The following is a 17576-nucleotide window of genomic DNA, read 5'->3' as shown; positions in this document are numbered from 1 at the left end:
AACAAAGAAGCGGGTGCGGACGCGTCTAAACCATCAGTTTTCGATATCGTTCCGTTATCAATAAACCGTCCAAAGCAAAGAAAGCATCATATATTGGAAACAAACACACTCTGAAGGCCTCTATACTGAAACACATTTCAAAAGCGTAACTGATGCTTGGCTTGCATTGTGTAACATGTACCAACATAAGGTAAAAAAAATTACTTGCACATTGCCTTTCTATCAGTCCGAGAAATATTGTCCTTGTCCTTTTATATCTCTTATTTATTATTCAATATGCTTCATTTAGAACGTGTATCGAGTGGAAGAAGTGAGGAAGGAAGTACGTGTTTTGTCAAACTGTTCATTGATTTTCTTTAATACTGAAGTGAATCAAACAAAGACTTGGAATTAAAATGCATTATATTATACACAGACATTTTAAGAAAAATTGATTTATTTCAATCTTTAAGTATCTTACATTACTCTTATCACAGAGAATTGACAAAAAAATATAACATGTACCTATTAAAAAAAACATTATTTTGTTATTTCACTTATTATGCTGTGATTGATTATAGCTACGTATACAGTATTCCATGTCGACCACAAAAATGCATTTAGCTGATGTATATAGGTATGAAGTATGAGTGTCCCATTGTGTAACAAGATTCTCCTATTAAGAGTATTAGAAGACTGCCTCCAAAACTCTCTACCATCATTAACATACTGGAAAGTGGAATCGGTGGAAAGAGTTGTAAGTTCTTCACAACAAACTATTTATGCTACTTGACTGATCAAATATATTTTACAATGCTTGCTATTTACAAGAGCTTCGTAGAGAGATAAACATAGGCAAAAATTTAATTGTCAGCAGTCTCATATGCACAGAGTGTTCACGAAATACGAACTATATACTACATGAACAAATCAAGTTATCAACACAAAGTTTCTGGAACTTGATGGTACACAGAGGAACGAGTATTTTGTTGCGTCGTTAATACTGTTACATTCTGTTCTAAAAACAGAATTAGTTAACGACATTCGAGAGCTCTTGAAAGGCGATACAGTGCAATGAAACGGTTTAGAGAAAAAATGGGAGTTACGCTCAATTTATAGTCCTAAACTCTGCCCTATGATGTAATATTTACACAGCAGTGCCATTGTAACTGGACTGCGCTAGCAACGATTACTAATACTGTGAAATACTAAGAGTGCCCGCACTGTGTATGACATCTTATATAATAAAGAAAGAAAGAAATCTAGCAGCATGAGTACATGACTTATACACATGCACACACAAGACATTCAGCCTGCCTAAGGAAAGAACAGATATACTGAAACTGTGCTACAGCCACATAGTTCCTAGACACATTTACCTGTTGCAGTAGATACGTGTAACACTCTGGCGTAACTAATGTTCTGAATATGCATACGTTCTACGAGGATAATTTCATTAGTTACTGACGAAGCAGGACATGTGACTTCGATAACAAGTATGTAAGTAAATTCCTGGCTGCAATGAGAAGGATTTCTGGACGTTCCTCGCACTTCCTTAGTGCTCCTTTCAGGCCACCGATCCATGACAGTAGTAAGTAGAACGAACTGAAAACATTTGAAGCAAAGCAGGCGTGCGAGCTGTCACGGTGGCGGTCCATTTTTGCAGGTGCTGCACGTGGAACACTGGCTACACACGACGTGTCACTGCGCCGCCAGAGGTTGGAAGCTGAGCACCAGCGACCCTTCTGGTCTTCGGATGAAGTTCCTGGGGTCCAGAGGCAGCGGGACTGGCGTGTACGCCGTGGGGCCGACGACGAAGTTGCTGAGGATGTGCGCTAGGCCGAGACGCACCTGCATCTGACCAGCCCTCATCCCTGAAAAAAAAAGCGTACTTGTAAGACTATGGAGAAATTTTCGGTTGGTGTATAAGTTCACAATGATTTTCCACAAGATTAATAAACATAACAGACGCACATCAGCAACATATTCTCATTCACTGTTTACAACAGTTTGCCACCGCTGGGGTAATTTTCGATTCCCACGACTATAGAAATCACGACTACACTGACATGAACCATTGTGTATTAATGCATTGAAATGATTTTCATCAAACGCCGAAGATATTTCTGATCATGGAGAGTCTCTAATGTCAAAACGGTTCTACTTAAAAGGAGAAATCCATTTTCTGTCAGTGCTGTGTCCGCCACAAGAGTATGTCGGAAATGGGGGGATAACGCCATTGGACAGGGCGTGAAAAGAAAATGATTTTCTCCTTTTAAGGAGGATCATTTGACGTTAGCGACTCAATATTCAAGAAGACTCTCGCGGTTTGATGAAGATCGTTTAAACGCATTAATCCACAATGATCCACATCGGCATGCCCGAGATCTGGCGAATGTGATGAACTGGGACCATTCCACCATCGTGCGACAGTTGCGTGCAGTGGGGAAGGTTCGAAAGTCTGGTGTATGGGCACTGCATGCTCTAAGTGAAAATCACAGAAATCAGCGGGAGGCTATATGTGAATCTCCGCTTGCTCGTCATCAATTGGCTCTGTGAACAACACAGACCATTCCTATCCCGTATCGTTACCGGTGACGAGAAATGGTGCCTTTATCCAAACGGAAGGAAAGGAAAGGAATGGAAAAACAGCAACTCCCTGTACAAAGACCTGTGCACGTCCACAAAAGATAATGTATGCATCTGGTGCGACCGTGTGGTGTTCTACGAACTGGTTCCGCCCAAGGTGTAACTTCACTACTGACGTTTACTGTCAACAACTGAGACGCCCTGAAGACGCAGTCCAACAACAACAAAGACCAGCAAAACAGCGGGAAGCCGGCCGAAGTGGCCGAGCGGTTCTAGGCGCTACAGTCTGGAACCGCGCGACCGCTACGGTTGCAGGTTCGAATCCTGCCTCTGGCATGGATGTGTGTGATGTCCTTAGGTTAGTTAGGTTTAAGTGGTTCTACGTTCTAGGGGACTGATGACCACAGCAGTTAAGTCCCATACTGCTCAGAGCAATTTTTTGAAACAGCGGGAAGTGCTGCTACTCCATGATAACGCCCCCGACAAAAAACCGTATAGAGCAGTTGGATTGAGAAGTCGTTTCCCACGCCCCCTAGTCACTTCATCTGATACGTATCTGTCGTGTTTATTAAACTTAAGGAAAAACGGTACGAACATATGCACAAACCCAATAGCAGCGCTGTCAAAGGTCATTTACGAGTACCTCCACCTTCAGGTGGCTGTACTTGTCTTGGAACGCATTTCCGAGAATACGTCCATATGATCTTTTCAGTTTGTCCCTTTTAGGGAGCGGTTCAGGCGCTCAGTCCGGAACCGCGCGACTACTACGGTCGCAGGTTCGAATCCTGCCTCTGGCATGGATGTGTGTGATGTCCTTAGGTTAGTTAGGTTTAAGTAGTTTTAAGTTCTAGGGGACTGATGACCACAGATGTTAAGTCCCATAGTGCTCAGAGCCATTTTTGAACCCTTTTAGGGAAAGCATCCTGTATACTGCATAAATGAACAAAACTAGAGTAATGAAGCATAAAATTGATACAGCATATCAACAGAGTGGGCGAAGACAAACTAGTGAAACAAGTTGTCAGTACCACACCAACAGGAAAGGGAGATGTAGGACGACTGAGGAATGAGTGGTTCTGCCGGCCACTGTGGCCGAGCGGTTCTAGGTGATTGAGTCCGGAACCGCGCTGTTGCTACGGTCGCAGGTTCGAACCCTGCCTCGGGCATGAATGTGTGTGATGTCCTTATGTTAGTTAGGTTTAACTAGTTCCAAGTCTAGGGGACTGTCGACCGCAGATGTTAAGTCCCATAGTGTTCAGAGCCATTTGAACTGAATGGCTCTAGTGAAGACGGAACAGGCTGTAAGCAGCAGAAAAAGTAGATTATGACGACCTTCTATGTCTGTTTGATCGTGTGACGTCCTTAATGAAGTATGCTGCACCTGGTAACTCAGTGATCTGGCGATGATTCCACTTAATGACCCAAGAAAGTTTCCAGAAATAACTCATATAATGCGTGTAACTTGTTATGCGAGTGTCGGAAGTACAGTACTGATCCGTGTATCGACTCGTTCTACACCTTGTGTTTAGATTGCATTGGTTTCCCTTTTCTTCCCCTGGCATGTTTGTTTGATATGTTGTCTGTCATTAAGTGGCTGCTTGGTTGTCTTTTCTCTCTGCTATCTATATCTGCGTTTTTGCGTCCGGGAAACTGCTGTGGAGGAAGTGAGACCTCTGACCGGTGGTAACTTTGTGTGGTGGCGCGGAAGTAGGGGCGTGGGCTCAGAGAGTCTGGTGGAGACGGGAGGGCAGGGTGGCTCGCCAGCGCCGACCAGGCGTGGTCGGCTGTACCGAGCCGCCACGTGATGTATGTCGGTTGTGTGTAACGAGCGGGTCGAGTTGACGGAAGAGCTCCCTGCGTGTTGGTTGTATACAGAATCGCCCCACGAGTAGTTGCTGTTCATTTCGCCTTGGTGTGACGTTAACAAGCTTCTTTAAACCCTCCGTTTCAACACTGGAGTTTAAAAAGGGGACACCTAACATGAAGGAGCGGTCACTACCCGTCAATGTTGCAGAGTAGACGTGAACTCCGGTGACAGAGCGTGTTGTCGCGTGACCGTGGCGTGTTGGTACACTGGCGACGCGTGCGCGGTCGGATGTGTGGATCCTTGCCATCGGAGGTCGTGTACTGCCTGTTCGAGCATAATTGCAAGTTAAGTTAGTGGAAGGTTTAATCATTAACTAATAAGTTTGCGTAACCAGTGTCTCTTCTGCCTTGTGGCCTCTGGCGATCAGATTTCCTGTCCGCGGCATCAGCGTAATTGAAGACTGTGATCTTTCCTCCTCAGCCGGCCGCGGTGGCCGTGCGGTTCTAGGCACTCCAGTCCTAGATAACAGAACGCAGCATGTCATTCTCAATGGAGAGAAGTCTTCCGAAGTAAGAGTGATTTCAGGCGTGCCACTGGGGAGTGTCATGGGACCGTTGCTGTTCACAATATACATAAATGACCTGGTGGATGACATCGGAAGTTCACTGAGGCTTTTTGCAGATGATGCTGTGGTGTATCGAGAGGTTGTAACAATGGAAAATTGTACTGAAATGCAGGAGGATCTGCAGCGAATTGACGCATGGTGCAGGGAGTGGCAATTGAATCTCAATGTCGAGAAGAGTAATGTGCTGCGAATACATAGAAAGATAGATCCCTTATCATTTAGCTACAAAATAGCAGGTCAGCAACTGGAAGCAGTTAATTCCATAAATTATCTGGGAGTACGCATTAGGAGTGATTTAAAATGGAATGATCATATAAAGTTGATCGTCGGTAAAGCAGATGCCAGACTGAGATTCATTGGAAGAATCCTAAGGAAATGCGATCCGAAAACAAAGGAAGTAGGTTACAGTACGCTTGTTTGCCCACTGCTTAAATACTGCTCAGCGGTGTGGGTTCCGTACCAGATAGGGTTGATAGAAGAGATAGAGAAGATCCAACGGAGAGCAGCGCGCTTCGTTACAGGATCATTTAGTAATCGGGAAAGCGTTACGGAGATGATAGATAAACTCCAGTGGAAGACTCTGCAGGAGAGACACTCAGTAGCTCGGTACGGGCTTTTGTTAAAGTTTCGAGAACATACCTTCACCGACGAGTCAAGCAGTGTATTGCTCCCTCCTACGTATACCTCGCGAAGAGACCATGAGGATAAAATCAGAGAGATTAGAGCCCACACAGAAGCATACAGACAATCCTTCTTTCCACGAACAATACGAGACAGACTGGAATAGAAGGGAGAACCGATAGAGGTACTCAGGGTACCCTCCGCCACACACCGTCAGGTGGCTTGCGGAGTATGGATGTAGATGTAGATGTAGATGTAGATATCTGCTACGGTCACAGGCTCGAATGCTGCCTCGGGCATGGATGTGTGTGATGTGCTTAGGTTAGTTAGGTTTAAGCAGTTCTAAGTTCTAGGGGACTGATGACCTAAGATGTTAAGTCCCGTAGTTCTCAGAGCCATTTGGACCATCTTTCCTCCTCCTCTCGTTACTGCCCGATGGGAGGTGTAGTTTTGGCAGTTTGTTTCGCTATTCTGTCGTGTGTTATGAGTAAATTCATGCTTCTTGTTGGTTGATCATGTGGTCGCTCATTCAGGACTGTGTGGTGTAATGTTTCCATGCACGCGGTTAGCTCTAATTCTGTCAGCAAGTTAAGCCATCTTATTACAAGTTTTCGCTGTCTAAAAGTCGGTGCAGTGACCAGCTGAGAGTGGCAATTGTGTTTACGGGCGTATTTAAATTGGTCAGTATTCTGCCTAACCTGAGCATCCCTGAGTGGGTGATTTGTGGCCGCCTTACACGGGTCTGTCATATCTGTTATGTTCTAATGATATTCCGATACACTTTTATTTAAAAAAACCTTTTTAAATTCCTCCATTCCTTTATTGCCATTAATCGTGTGTTTGCTGAGACCTTTAAATTTTTTTTTAATGGTGGTGTTGGTAGCTTCACTACCTCACCGTACCTTATTAACAAAGTTCAGTATTTACTTTAGTAGCCTGTTTACTAATGTTCTTTAAAAATTTTAAACTGTTGTATTGCTATAAATTTCTTGATTGCCGTTAGCGGCGTGTTTTGAAAGGCTGTTATTGCCGTACTGCTAGCTTCTGTGTTTTAAAAAAAATTTTTTTAAATTGTGGTATTGCTATAAATTACTTGATTGCAGTTAGCGGCGTGTTTTGAAAGGTTGTTATTGCCATACTGTTAGCTTCTGTGCTTTTTTTAAATTTTAAACTGTTGTATTGCTATAAATGACTTATTGCCGTTTTTAAAAGAAATTTTAAAATTGTTGTATTGCTATAAATTACTAGATTGCCGTTAGCGGCGTGTTTAAAAGGCTGTTTATTGCCGTACTGCTAGTTTCTGTAAGATATGAATAAAACATTTGTGTGTGAAAATCTCAACTCGACACTAAAGTACTAGAAATTTGGCCTCGTTTCCCAACTTGTGGTGTGGCTTGTGGCAACCGTAACCACGGTGTGTGTCAAGTACTTACCAATGCACTGCCTGGGCCCGTCGCCAAAGGGCATGTAGGTGTAGTTGGGCCGCCCCTTGGAGTTCTCCTCGCTGAACCTGTCGGGCAGGAAGCGGTGCGGCTGCTGCCAGAACTTGGGGTCGTAGTGCAGGCCCAGCACCGAGACTACCACCCCAGTGTCCTTGGGCAGCACCACGGACGTGCCGGGGATCTGGTAGTCACGCGTCGAGCGCCGGTCCAGGAAGTTGACCACGGGGTACATGCGGAGGGCCTCTGCGTACAGCACACGGAAGGGAGTCCATCAGCGCAACTGTGGTACAATTCTGTCCAATCCCGCCTTCTTTTCGTAGATATGTTCATATGTAATCTAACAGACACAGCGTGCTTCAACATTCACTACTGGCCATTAAAATTGCTACATCAAGAAGAAATGCAGATGATAAACGGGTATTCATTGGACAAACATATTATACTAAAACTGACATTTGATAACATTTTCACGCAATTTGGGTGCATACATCCTGAGAAATCAGTACCCAGAACAACCACCACTGGCCGTAATAACGGCCTTGATACGCCTGGGCATTGAGTCAAATAGAGCTAGGATGGCGTGTACAGGTATAGCTGCCCATGCAGCTTCAACACGATACCACAGTTCATAAAGAGTAGTGATTGGTGTATTATGACGAACCAGTTGCTCGGCCACCATTGGCCAGACGTATTTAGTTGGTGAGAGATCTGGAGAATGTGCTGGCCAGGGCAGCAGCCGAACATTTTCTGTATCCAGAAAGGCCCGTACAGGACCTGCAACATGCGGTCGTGTATTATCCTGCTGAAATGTAGGGTTTCGCTGGGATCGAATGAAGGGAGAGCCACGGATTTTAACACATCTGAAATGTAATGTCCACTGTTCAAAGTGCCGTCAATGCGAACAAGAGGTGACCGAGACGTGCAACCAATGGCACCCCATGACGAATACACGCTTCCAATGTGCGTTCACGGCGATGTCGCCAAACACGTATGCGACCATCACGACGCCGTAAACAGAACCTGGTTCATCCGACAAAACGACGTTTTGCCACTCGTGCACCCAGGTTCGTCGTTGATTACACCATCGCAGGCACTCCTGTCTGTGATTCAGCGTCAAGGGTAACCGCAGTCATGGTCTCCGAGCTGATAGTCCATGCTGCTGCAAACGTCATCGAACTGTTCGTGCAGATGGTTGTTGTCTTGCAAACGTCCCCATCTGTTGACTCAGGGATCGAGACGTGGCTGCGCGATCCGTTACAGCCATGCGGGTAAGATGCCTGTCATCTCGACTGCTAGTGATACGATGCCGTTGGGATCCAGCATGGCGTTCCGTATTACCCTCCTGAACCCACCGATTCTATATTCTGCTAACAGTCATTGGATCTCGACCAACGGGAGCAGCAATGTCGCGATACGAATAACCGCAATCGCGATAGACTACTATTCGATCTTTATCAAAGTCGGAAACGAGATGGTACGCATTTCTCCTCCTTACACGATGCACCACAACAACGTTTCACGAGGCAACGCCGGTCAACTGCTGTTTGTGTATGAGAAATGTATTGGAAACTTTCCTGATGGCAGCACGTTGTAGGTGTCACCACCGGCGCCGACCTTGTGTGAATGCTCTGAAAAGCTAATCATTTGCTTATCACAGCATCTTCTTCCTGTCGGTTAAATTTCGCGTCAGTAGCACACCATCTTCGTGGTGTAGCAATTTTAATGGCCAGTAGTGTATAATTGCTTCAAAGTATCCGTCTCTTTTCGTATAAGTTAGTTCACTTTTAGGCTACCTTGTTAAGTCCTCTAGTGAGATTAAAGTTTTCGCTTCAAGTTTCCTTTTTCGAAATTATCACCAACATTACTAACATCTGTCGGAAGTCACAATCAGCTCTCATTCGCAGTGACGTAACACATTTTTGTGGGGGATAGCTAAAAGGAACATACCATCTAACTCGGTATGAAAGTACTGCATAACTTAATTTTTGACACTTTCTTTAAAAAACACTCAGAAGCAGTTAGGGTAGCCCAGTCGAAGGAAAAACTTGTTGCATCTTGAAAATTATGTTATATGATTATTATTAATATTGGTATAAATATTATTATTATTCACGTTTGGGTGCTACTGGAGAACAGGGGTTTTCTTTTAGCTTTTCTTCTCGCCTATATTACTGTCATTATCTCAGAATGTAATCTTTTCCGCTCGCCAGACCAAGCTTTTCGCTCGTCTTAGGTCCTACTGCTAGGCCAACTACCCAAACGTTGAATTTATTCTGCTATAGCCAGTTGTGTGGCTTCTGATTGCTTTAGGTTTTCTCTAACTTCACCAACATTTTATTGTTACAGTTTTACCTTTACTGCTCCTTCCGTAGAATTCCACAACCTATCTAATCAATTTTCTTGGTTCCATTCTTTTAATATGCCCATGCAATTTTAGCCTTTTTTAATATCAGAATTAATATTGGTATAGTTTTCAATTTTTTTACTTGGTCTTGACCTGTATGTAATCTCTTCAGTAGTCTATAGTTTGCACCTAAAATTTCCTTGATTACTTTTCTTTCTCTTTTATCGTGTTCTTCAATGTCCATCTTCCTGTTTCAAACCAGTATTTCAGTCCGATAAAGACACTCTCATTTGATGACTCAGTTTGGCGTATTTTGCGATGCATTTTTTGTTATAGATGTCTTTCGTAATCCTGAAAGTTGTTTACACTAAGTGATCACAAATTTCCTAACCAATCTTTTCCAAGTTTCTTCCCTGACTGGTTTCATCTACATATTTGAAATGAGAAGTTCTCTCGATTTTTACGTATTTAGTTTTTATATTTATGGTTCTCAGGCCGCTGCATGTACTTTTTTCAGTTGATATTTGGAGTCCTACTATCCGTGCTGTTCATTTCAGAATTTCTGTTGTTTTTGCACTACTTGCACTGACACAAAGTCACCAGACAGTCTGCAAAAGCTAAGCGTTCTAATACCAGGTCTTTTATTTTGGTTCGTTCGTCAATTTCAAACTCTTATTTTAGGTTTCGGCTCTGTTAGATTACTTTTCCAACACACTGTTGAAATGCAGTGGTAGAGTCCATCACCTACTCTCACTCCTGATTCAGTTTCAAAATTTTCCGAAATTTCTCTCCTGAATTCTACCTTAGTGTTTGTGTCACTTAGTGTTTCACTAACAACTGCAGCGGTTTTCAGGTCAAGACCTTTCTCAGAATTTGGGAGAGAGAGTTACAAGCTATTGTTCCTTCCCAGATTTTACAAAACTTATGACTCCATCTACCTACTTATTATAAATATGTTGATGCTAGAGAATTAGTTTCAGAACAAAAGGTTGTTCTAGGCAAAACCTATCTGGTATGAAACATGCTAGATATTCGCCAATTTTGCAGCCAGGTAGCAACTATACTCGGTCCAGGGGACGTTGATACAGAATGTTGTACGTGACAGGGAGAATGGAAATCCCCCTATAAATCGTAATATTCATTCTGTCTTCCTCTTTATATAGCGAGTATATTAAAGGGGTTCTTCACTCATATGGAATTTTCACAGTTTGCCAAATTTATTGCGTGGTCATAGTAATTTCTTTTAAGGATTGCGGGTTAGCTGATTACAGAAGACATGCAACAGTTGTCTTCTGGGTTTTAGGGTAACTTGTGGTATACACCTTTCTGTGGGTTGAGGGCAATTTAGAAGTTTCATAAATGTATTTGTGAAGTTTCTGTAGTTTTCTTGGCTTGTCCGTTTTCCTTCTTGAAGCAGCGATCTTGGGGTGGTATCCATTTAGCTTTGTTCTAAAAGTTTTTATAAGAAGACCTCGTTTGTTTGTTTGGAGATGTTCTTTAGTTTCACGGAGTTGACTGCTCTCGTATGTCTTTTTTTTTTTTTTTTTTTTTGTCTGTTTAACTCTGAAGCTTCTTTTCATCTATCCAGGAGCATGCCAAGTTCTGATTTGTTAGTTTTCCATGTTCTGAATTTCTCATGTCACGATTTTACTGCCTGCTCACAATCCCCATTCCAACGGAGGATGCCTTTTCGCCTTGTAAATGAATTTGTTTTTTTATTTTTTAGTTATTTTGATAAACTTGCGTTTGAGTCACAAACTGTCCGTTGCGTGGAAACATATAAATGGTTCAACTTTCTTTCAGAGCCTTGTTTAAATTTGCGGCAGCTGTCTGAGTCTTTATAGCCTCTGGTTATGGCTTCAGCATTAGAAGACGAAACGCAAGGCACGGAAATGTGCCCTTAAAATGAAATTCATCAAGGACACTACGTACCCGTCACCAACATCATATGGTGGCATGTGAGGCGTAAAGGTAGATGTACCGCTTAGTTGTAATTAAACGGAGGGCTGCAGTGGAGGCTGTGCATTGCACGGCGATGAAACGTCGTAGATATATTCGTCCGCCCGCAGAGTATGCTGAAAAAAAATTATAGTTCCACTTTTTACCAACTGGTGAAAATGTAGCGCTGGAAACAGTCAGAAAAATATGGTGTGGGTGCAGGAAAAGGTGAGGAAGGGTCAAACACATGATAACGGTGGTTCTAGCACGTTTATTAGGATGTGGTTATAAGTTACTACATGTGTTCAATATGTTTTCCCGACTCAGCAACATGCTGCATCCGTAACATGGCATGGTCGACAGTTGCTCACAGCATATCCAGTGTAATTACAACCATATGTCGTCGTACGCTATCCTTCAGATCAGGAAGAATCCGAATACATCCCTGATAGAGACCATATTTCAGCTGAAACTTCCTGGCAGATTAAAACTGTGTGCCCGACCGAGACTCGAACTCGGGACCTTTGCCTTTCGCGGGCAAGTGCTCTACCAACTGAGCTACCGAAGCACGACTCACGTCCGGTACCCACAGCTTTACTTCTGCCAGTATCTCGTCTCCTACCTTCCAAACTTTACAGAAGCTCTTCTGCGAAACATGCAGAACTAGCACTCCTGAAAGAAAGGATGTAGCGGAGACATGGCTTAGCCACAGCCTGGGGGATGTTTCCAGAATGAGATTTTCACTCTGCAGCGGAGTGGGCGCTGATATGAAACTTCCTGGCAGATTAAAACTGTGTGCCCGACCGAGACTCGAACTCGGGACCTTTGCCTTTCGCGGGCAAGTGCTCTACCAACTGAGCTACCGAAGCACGACTCACGTCCGGTACCCACAGCTTTACTTCTGCCAGTATCTCGTCTCCTACCTTCCAAACTTTACAGAAGCTCTTCTGCGAACCATGCAGAACTAACACTCCTGAAAGAAAGGATATAGCGGAGACATGGCTTAGCCACAGCCTGGGGGATGTTTCCAGAATGAGATTTTCACTCTGCAGCGGAGTGTGCGCTGATATGAAACTTCCTGGCAGATTAAAACTGTGTGCCCGACCGAGACTCGAACTCGGGACCTTTGCCTTTCGCGGGCAAGTGCTCTACCAACTGAGCTACCGAAGCACGACTCACGTCCGGTACCCACAGCTTTACTTCTGCCAGTATCTCGTCTCCTACCTTCCAAACTTTACAGAAGCTCTTCTGCGAACCATGCAGAACTAGCACTCCTGAAAGAAAGGATGTAGCGGAGACATGGCTTAGCCACAGCCTGGGGGATGTTTCCAGAATGAGATTTTCACTCTGCAGCGGAGAGAGTGCTAGTTCTGCATGGTTCGCAGAAGAGCTTCTGTAAAGTTTGGAAGGTAGGAGACGAGATACTGGCAGAAGTAAAGCTGTGGGTACCGGACGTGAGTCGTGCTTCGGTAGCTCAGTTGGTAGAGCACTTGCCCGCGAAAGGCAAAGGTCCCGAGTTCGAGTCTCGGTCGGGCACACAGTTTTAATCTGCCAGGAAGTTTCATATCAGCGCTCACTCCGCTGCAGAGTGAAAATCTCATTCTGGAAACATCCCCCAGGCTGTGGCTAAGCCATGTCTCCGCTATTTCCTTTCTTTCAGGAGTGCTAGTTCTGCATGGTTTCGCAGAAGAGCTTCTGTAAAGTTTGGAAGGTAGGAGACGAGATACTGGCAGAAGTAAAGCTGTGGGTACCGGACGTGAGTCGTGCTTCGGTAGCTCAGTTGGTAGAGCACTTGCCCGCGAAAGGCAAAGGTCCCGAGTTCGAGTCTCGGTCGGGCACACAGTTTTAATCTGCCAGGAAGTTTCATATCAGCGCACACTCCGCTGCAGAGTGAAAATCTCATTCTGGAAACATCCCCCAGGCTGTGGCTAAGCCATGTCTCCGCTATATCCTTTCTTTCAGGAGTGCTAGTTCTGCATGGTTCGCAGAAGAGCTTCTGTAAAGTTTGGAAGGTAGGAGACGAGATACTGGCAGAAGTAAAGCTGTGGGTACCGGACGTGAGTCGTGCTTCGGTAGCTCAGTTGGTAGAGCACTTGCCCGCGAAAGGCAAAGGTCCCGAGTTCGAGTCTCGGTCGGGCACACAGTTTTAATCTGCCAGGAAGTTTCATATCAGCGCACACTCCGCTGCAGAGTGAAAATCTCATTCTGGAAACATCCCCCAGGCTGTGGCTAAGCCATGTCTCCGCTACATCCTTTCTTTCAGGAGTGCTAGTTCTGCATGTTTCGCAGAAGAGCTTCTGTAAAGTTTGGAAGGTAGGAGACGAGATACTGGCAGAAGTAAAGCTGTGGGTACCGGACGTGAGTCGTGCTTCGGTAGCTCAGTTGGTAGAGCACTTGCCCGCGAAAGGCAAAGGTCCCGAGTTCGAGGCTCGGTCGGGCACACAGTTTTAATCTGCCAGGAAGTTTCATATCAGCGCACACTCCGCTGCAGAGTGAAAATCTCATTCTGCATATTTCAGCTATTCCAACAACCAAGAGGCCCGAGGATTTAGGTCGGGAGATCTTGGAAGCCACACCTCTTAAAACTGCCTAGAGATGATGCGGTCGTTACCGAAGGTTTCTCGAAGCAAATTTTACACCTAGCAAGCGAAATGTGGTGTCATCCTATCCTGCATGGGAAAAGTTGTGTGGACACAGTTGAGTTCATACAAAGCTGGAATCACGTTGTAATGTCTCTTGCAGCGGTCTCTCCGCGATATTTTCAGAAATTTTATAAAACTTCCTGGCAGATTAAAACTGTGTGCCCGACCGAGACTCGAACTCGGGACCTTTGCCTTTCGCGGGCAAGTGCTCTACCAACTGAGCTACCGAAGCACGACTCACCCCCGGTTCTCACATTTTTACTTCTGCCAGTACCTCGTCTCCTACCTTCCAAACTTTACAGAAGCTCTCCTGCGAACCTAGCAGAACTAGCACTCCTGAAAGAAAGGATATTGCGGAGACATGGCTTAGCCACAGCCTGGGGGATGTTTCCAGAATGATATTCTAGAAATTTTATAAATTATATAACTCAGTACTTATCTCGAAATATCTCTTCTTATCTTACCGATTCCTAAACTTTAATATACGATGATTATCAATGCAAAGTAGTTTCAAGCCCTATTATTCCTTGGAGCGTGCATTTACTCCATGGAATAGCTTCTCTGCTATCTATGTTTTCTCTTATGAAAAGCATGATTCAGATCTTGCCGATTAGCCGTGAAAGAACGAAGATGTGTATGTGTATTGTTGAGCTAGTCACCATCTTGATGAGATTCTGTATGAGAAGGACTTTAATACATGAACTAAACTAAAGTAAGTGTGTTCGCGTATCATTTAACTGATTATTATTGACAGTGTCTGCTTACTACGCTGTGTTGCACGGGATCAGTGGGGAACGTCTGATTTACACTGGACGAACCTGCCGTTTTGTACGCTCAAGGTATCCGGTTTATTACTTTCAATAAATGGGCTAACACGGTCTTACCAGCAGATCTCCGGTCTTCCCCAAGTCATCACCGGAAGTTAACAATTATTACAAATGTTTTCAGGAGATCGACAGACAATTTTCGTCGCACCGAGCCTTCGAAATTGCTTCACTGCCGTATAGAATTTAAGTTAAGCTCAATTTAATCAGGATAGAACAGTATTGAACTGCGTGAATGTGATAAGCCTGCTTTGTGAATGAAAATTCTCTTAATATACGCATGTTTTTTACTATCTTGATCAGTGAAGCTGAATCAGGCCGGTGTGAGAGAGGTTTTTAAATTTCAGATCCCACAAAAATATTAAAACGTGTTGCACAAGGAGATCCTTATAATGTGCAGATATCAATGTACACCTAACAGGAACATGAGATACCTTCTCCTCGAAGGAAAACGGACCAAAGAATTTTCCCAGGCCACGTGTCATCCATTTCCATGAGTGCCAAAAAACGAAAAGTGAAGTCTTTGTAGCCTATCTGGTGGCTGCATTTGGCCCACATTCTGAATCCTATAGCGATATCGGTGTGAAATGCGTCGCAAAAATTTTACGAACCGCTGATCACTGGAGAGACAATTTCCGTGATGCAGCTTGAGCACTCACTGGCTGCAGAATCTGAGGCTTCAACAACTTCATCAACAACTGTCATGGAAATGGGCCCCCTCTCTCTTCCTGCTGCACTACCTAATTCACTTGTTTCTTCAGATTTCTTGATCACATTCTTTGGCCCATTTAATGACATGGAGCCTCCTCACAGCTGTCTCTGTCGGCGATATTCCAGAAATGTAGCGCAGCTATTGCCAGCTTTCTTTACCAGAAGTGTAGTGTCTTTCTTCTCAACAGTCTGTGCGTTTTGTATAGTAAACCTCAACCTTCCTAACACTTTACACCAACAGTCACTTCACAAAAGAAATCAACACATGTCGCCAAGAGTCAAACAGTGTATTGACTCCAAAACAGGAAACATTTCACATTTACAACGTCGTGTTTTCACCTGGTGGCAGGACGTGGAACTAATATTTTTTCAGCGTACTCTGGCAGTGCATCGATTAACGAGCATACCTACGATGCCTCAGCACCCTGCGATATATACATCCCGCACTGCAGCAGTCGGAACAATGTCAATTTAATTATAATTACCCAGTGGATGTTGTGTGGTGATTTGTAAGTGTATATTTGTAGCTACAGATTTATGTGTTTCCTTCTAGCTCTAGAGGATAAAAGAATAAATGACGAGACACTCACCGTTGACGGTGTTTATGAGGTCGGTCATCTCCGCGACCGCTTCATACGTGATGCCGCCATGCTTGGCGGCCACCTCCTTCACCTGCTGTCGGATGCGCTGCTGCAGTTCCTGGTTCAGGGCCAGCTCGTACAGTGTGAACATCATGGTCGAGGCGGAGGTCTCGAAGCCAGCCGATAGGAAGCTCAGCACCTGCGCCACAACGTCCCTCTGGTCGAATTCTGGCCACAAAAAGAAACAAAGGTTCTACGTCTCCACTGTCTCTCACTGAACAAATTATTTCACCTGCTTTATTTGTAATGACCTTTCGTAATGGCCAATAATACTCCTTCATTAACGTCACCGAAACGTCCGACGTGCCGAGCAAAGTGGCACAGCGGTTAGCACACTGGAGTCACATTTGGAAAGATGTCAGTTAAAATCCCCATAGAGCCGCCACAGTTCGTTTTTCCGTGATTTTCCTAAACAAGTCGAGGTAAATGCCAGGGTCGTTCCTTCATAAAGGATGGCCGCTTTCTTTTCTCATCATGCAGGGTGACACACAGGAGTTAGTATATTTTCATTTGGCTGTTATGAGTTTTTACGTATAGTGCACCAATATAACAAATAACCAAAACGAATATTTCGTTGTTTAATCGACATAAACTTCAAAATGACTACCGACCATATCCTATATTCATTAATGAGTGAATAAAATTTTCCACCATCTCACTGTAACACCTGTTGCCTGTTGAACAGAAGGACGTGTAGCTAGGACCCCACCAACAAATTCCTCTTCCGAGCTTACAGGGGTTTCGTGTAACAACGGCTTGAAGTAACCCCTCCGTAACACATAGAGTTGCAAAGCTAATGAAGTGGAACGATCACGTGGCTCTGAGCACTATGGGACTTAACATCTGAGGTCATCAGTCCCCTAGAACTTAGAACTACTTAAACCTAACTAACCTAAGCACATCACACACATCCATGCCCGAGGCAGGATTCGAACCTGCGAACGTAGCAGTCGTGCGGTTCAGGACTGCAGCGCCTAGAACGTAATGTTGATGGTTGGGAAGGTACATGGTCAGCTTCGGTTTATTTGGAGAATTCTAGAAAAGCCAAGGCAGTGTGAAAGGAACAATGTGCTTCATCGTCAATATGTACTGCCAGGTAATGAAATGCAGTGACAGTAACATACATGAGTAAATGTCAGCCAGCCACTGTTCGATTCGCCTCGTTGTAAAAGGTAATACTGAGGAAAGTGAAACTGAGAGTATCAAAAAATCCAGTAGAACTATTGAACTTCTGAAAGCTTAGTTTGTGGATGAGGGACATTACATATTTTTTGTTCAAAAACGTCACGGTAAGATATTATGTAACTTTAAAAAAGTAACCTTCATCACGGACCAAAGCAGATTATTCATGCGGAAGTAAAAACAGCTATGAGGTACATTAATTATGTAACCCATTTGTCTTTCAACTGACTG

At 44.1% G+C, this 17576-nt stretch overlaps 1 protein-coding gene across 1 annotated transcript in view; it reads right to left on the bottom strand.

The window, feature by feature from the left end:
- Nucleotides 1–461: 461 nt before the first annotated feature.
- LOC124544914 (cytochrome P450 6j1-like) overlaps nt 462–17576 on the bottom strand; it is a 136255-nt gene continuing 119140 nt past the window's right edge. Inside the window, exon 8 of the mRNA XM_047123653.1 lies at nt 462–1853. Within this exon, the coding sequence (XP_046979609.1) occupies nt 1681–1853 (173 nt within the window). The 3' untranslated portion in view covers nt 462–1680. The remainder of the gene's footprint in view (nt 1854–17576) is intronic.

Source organism: Schistocerca americana, chromosome 8 (genome assembly GCF_021461395.2).
Source record: "Schistocerca americana isolate TAMUIC-IGC-003095 chromosome 8, iqSchAmer2.1, whole genome shotgun sequence".
NCBI lineage: Eukaryota > Metazoa > Arthropoda > Insecta > Orthoptera > Acrididae > Schistocerca > Schistocerca americana.
The sequence above is the reverse complement of the archived record's forward strand: the minus strand, read 5'-3'. Positions and strand labels throughout refer to the sequence as shown.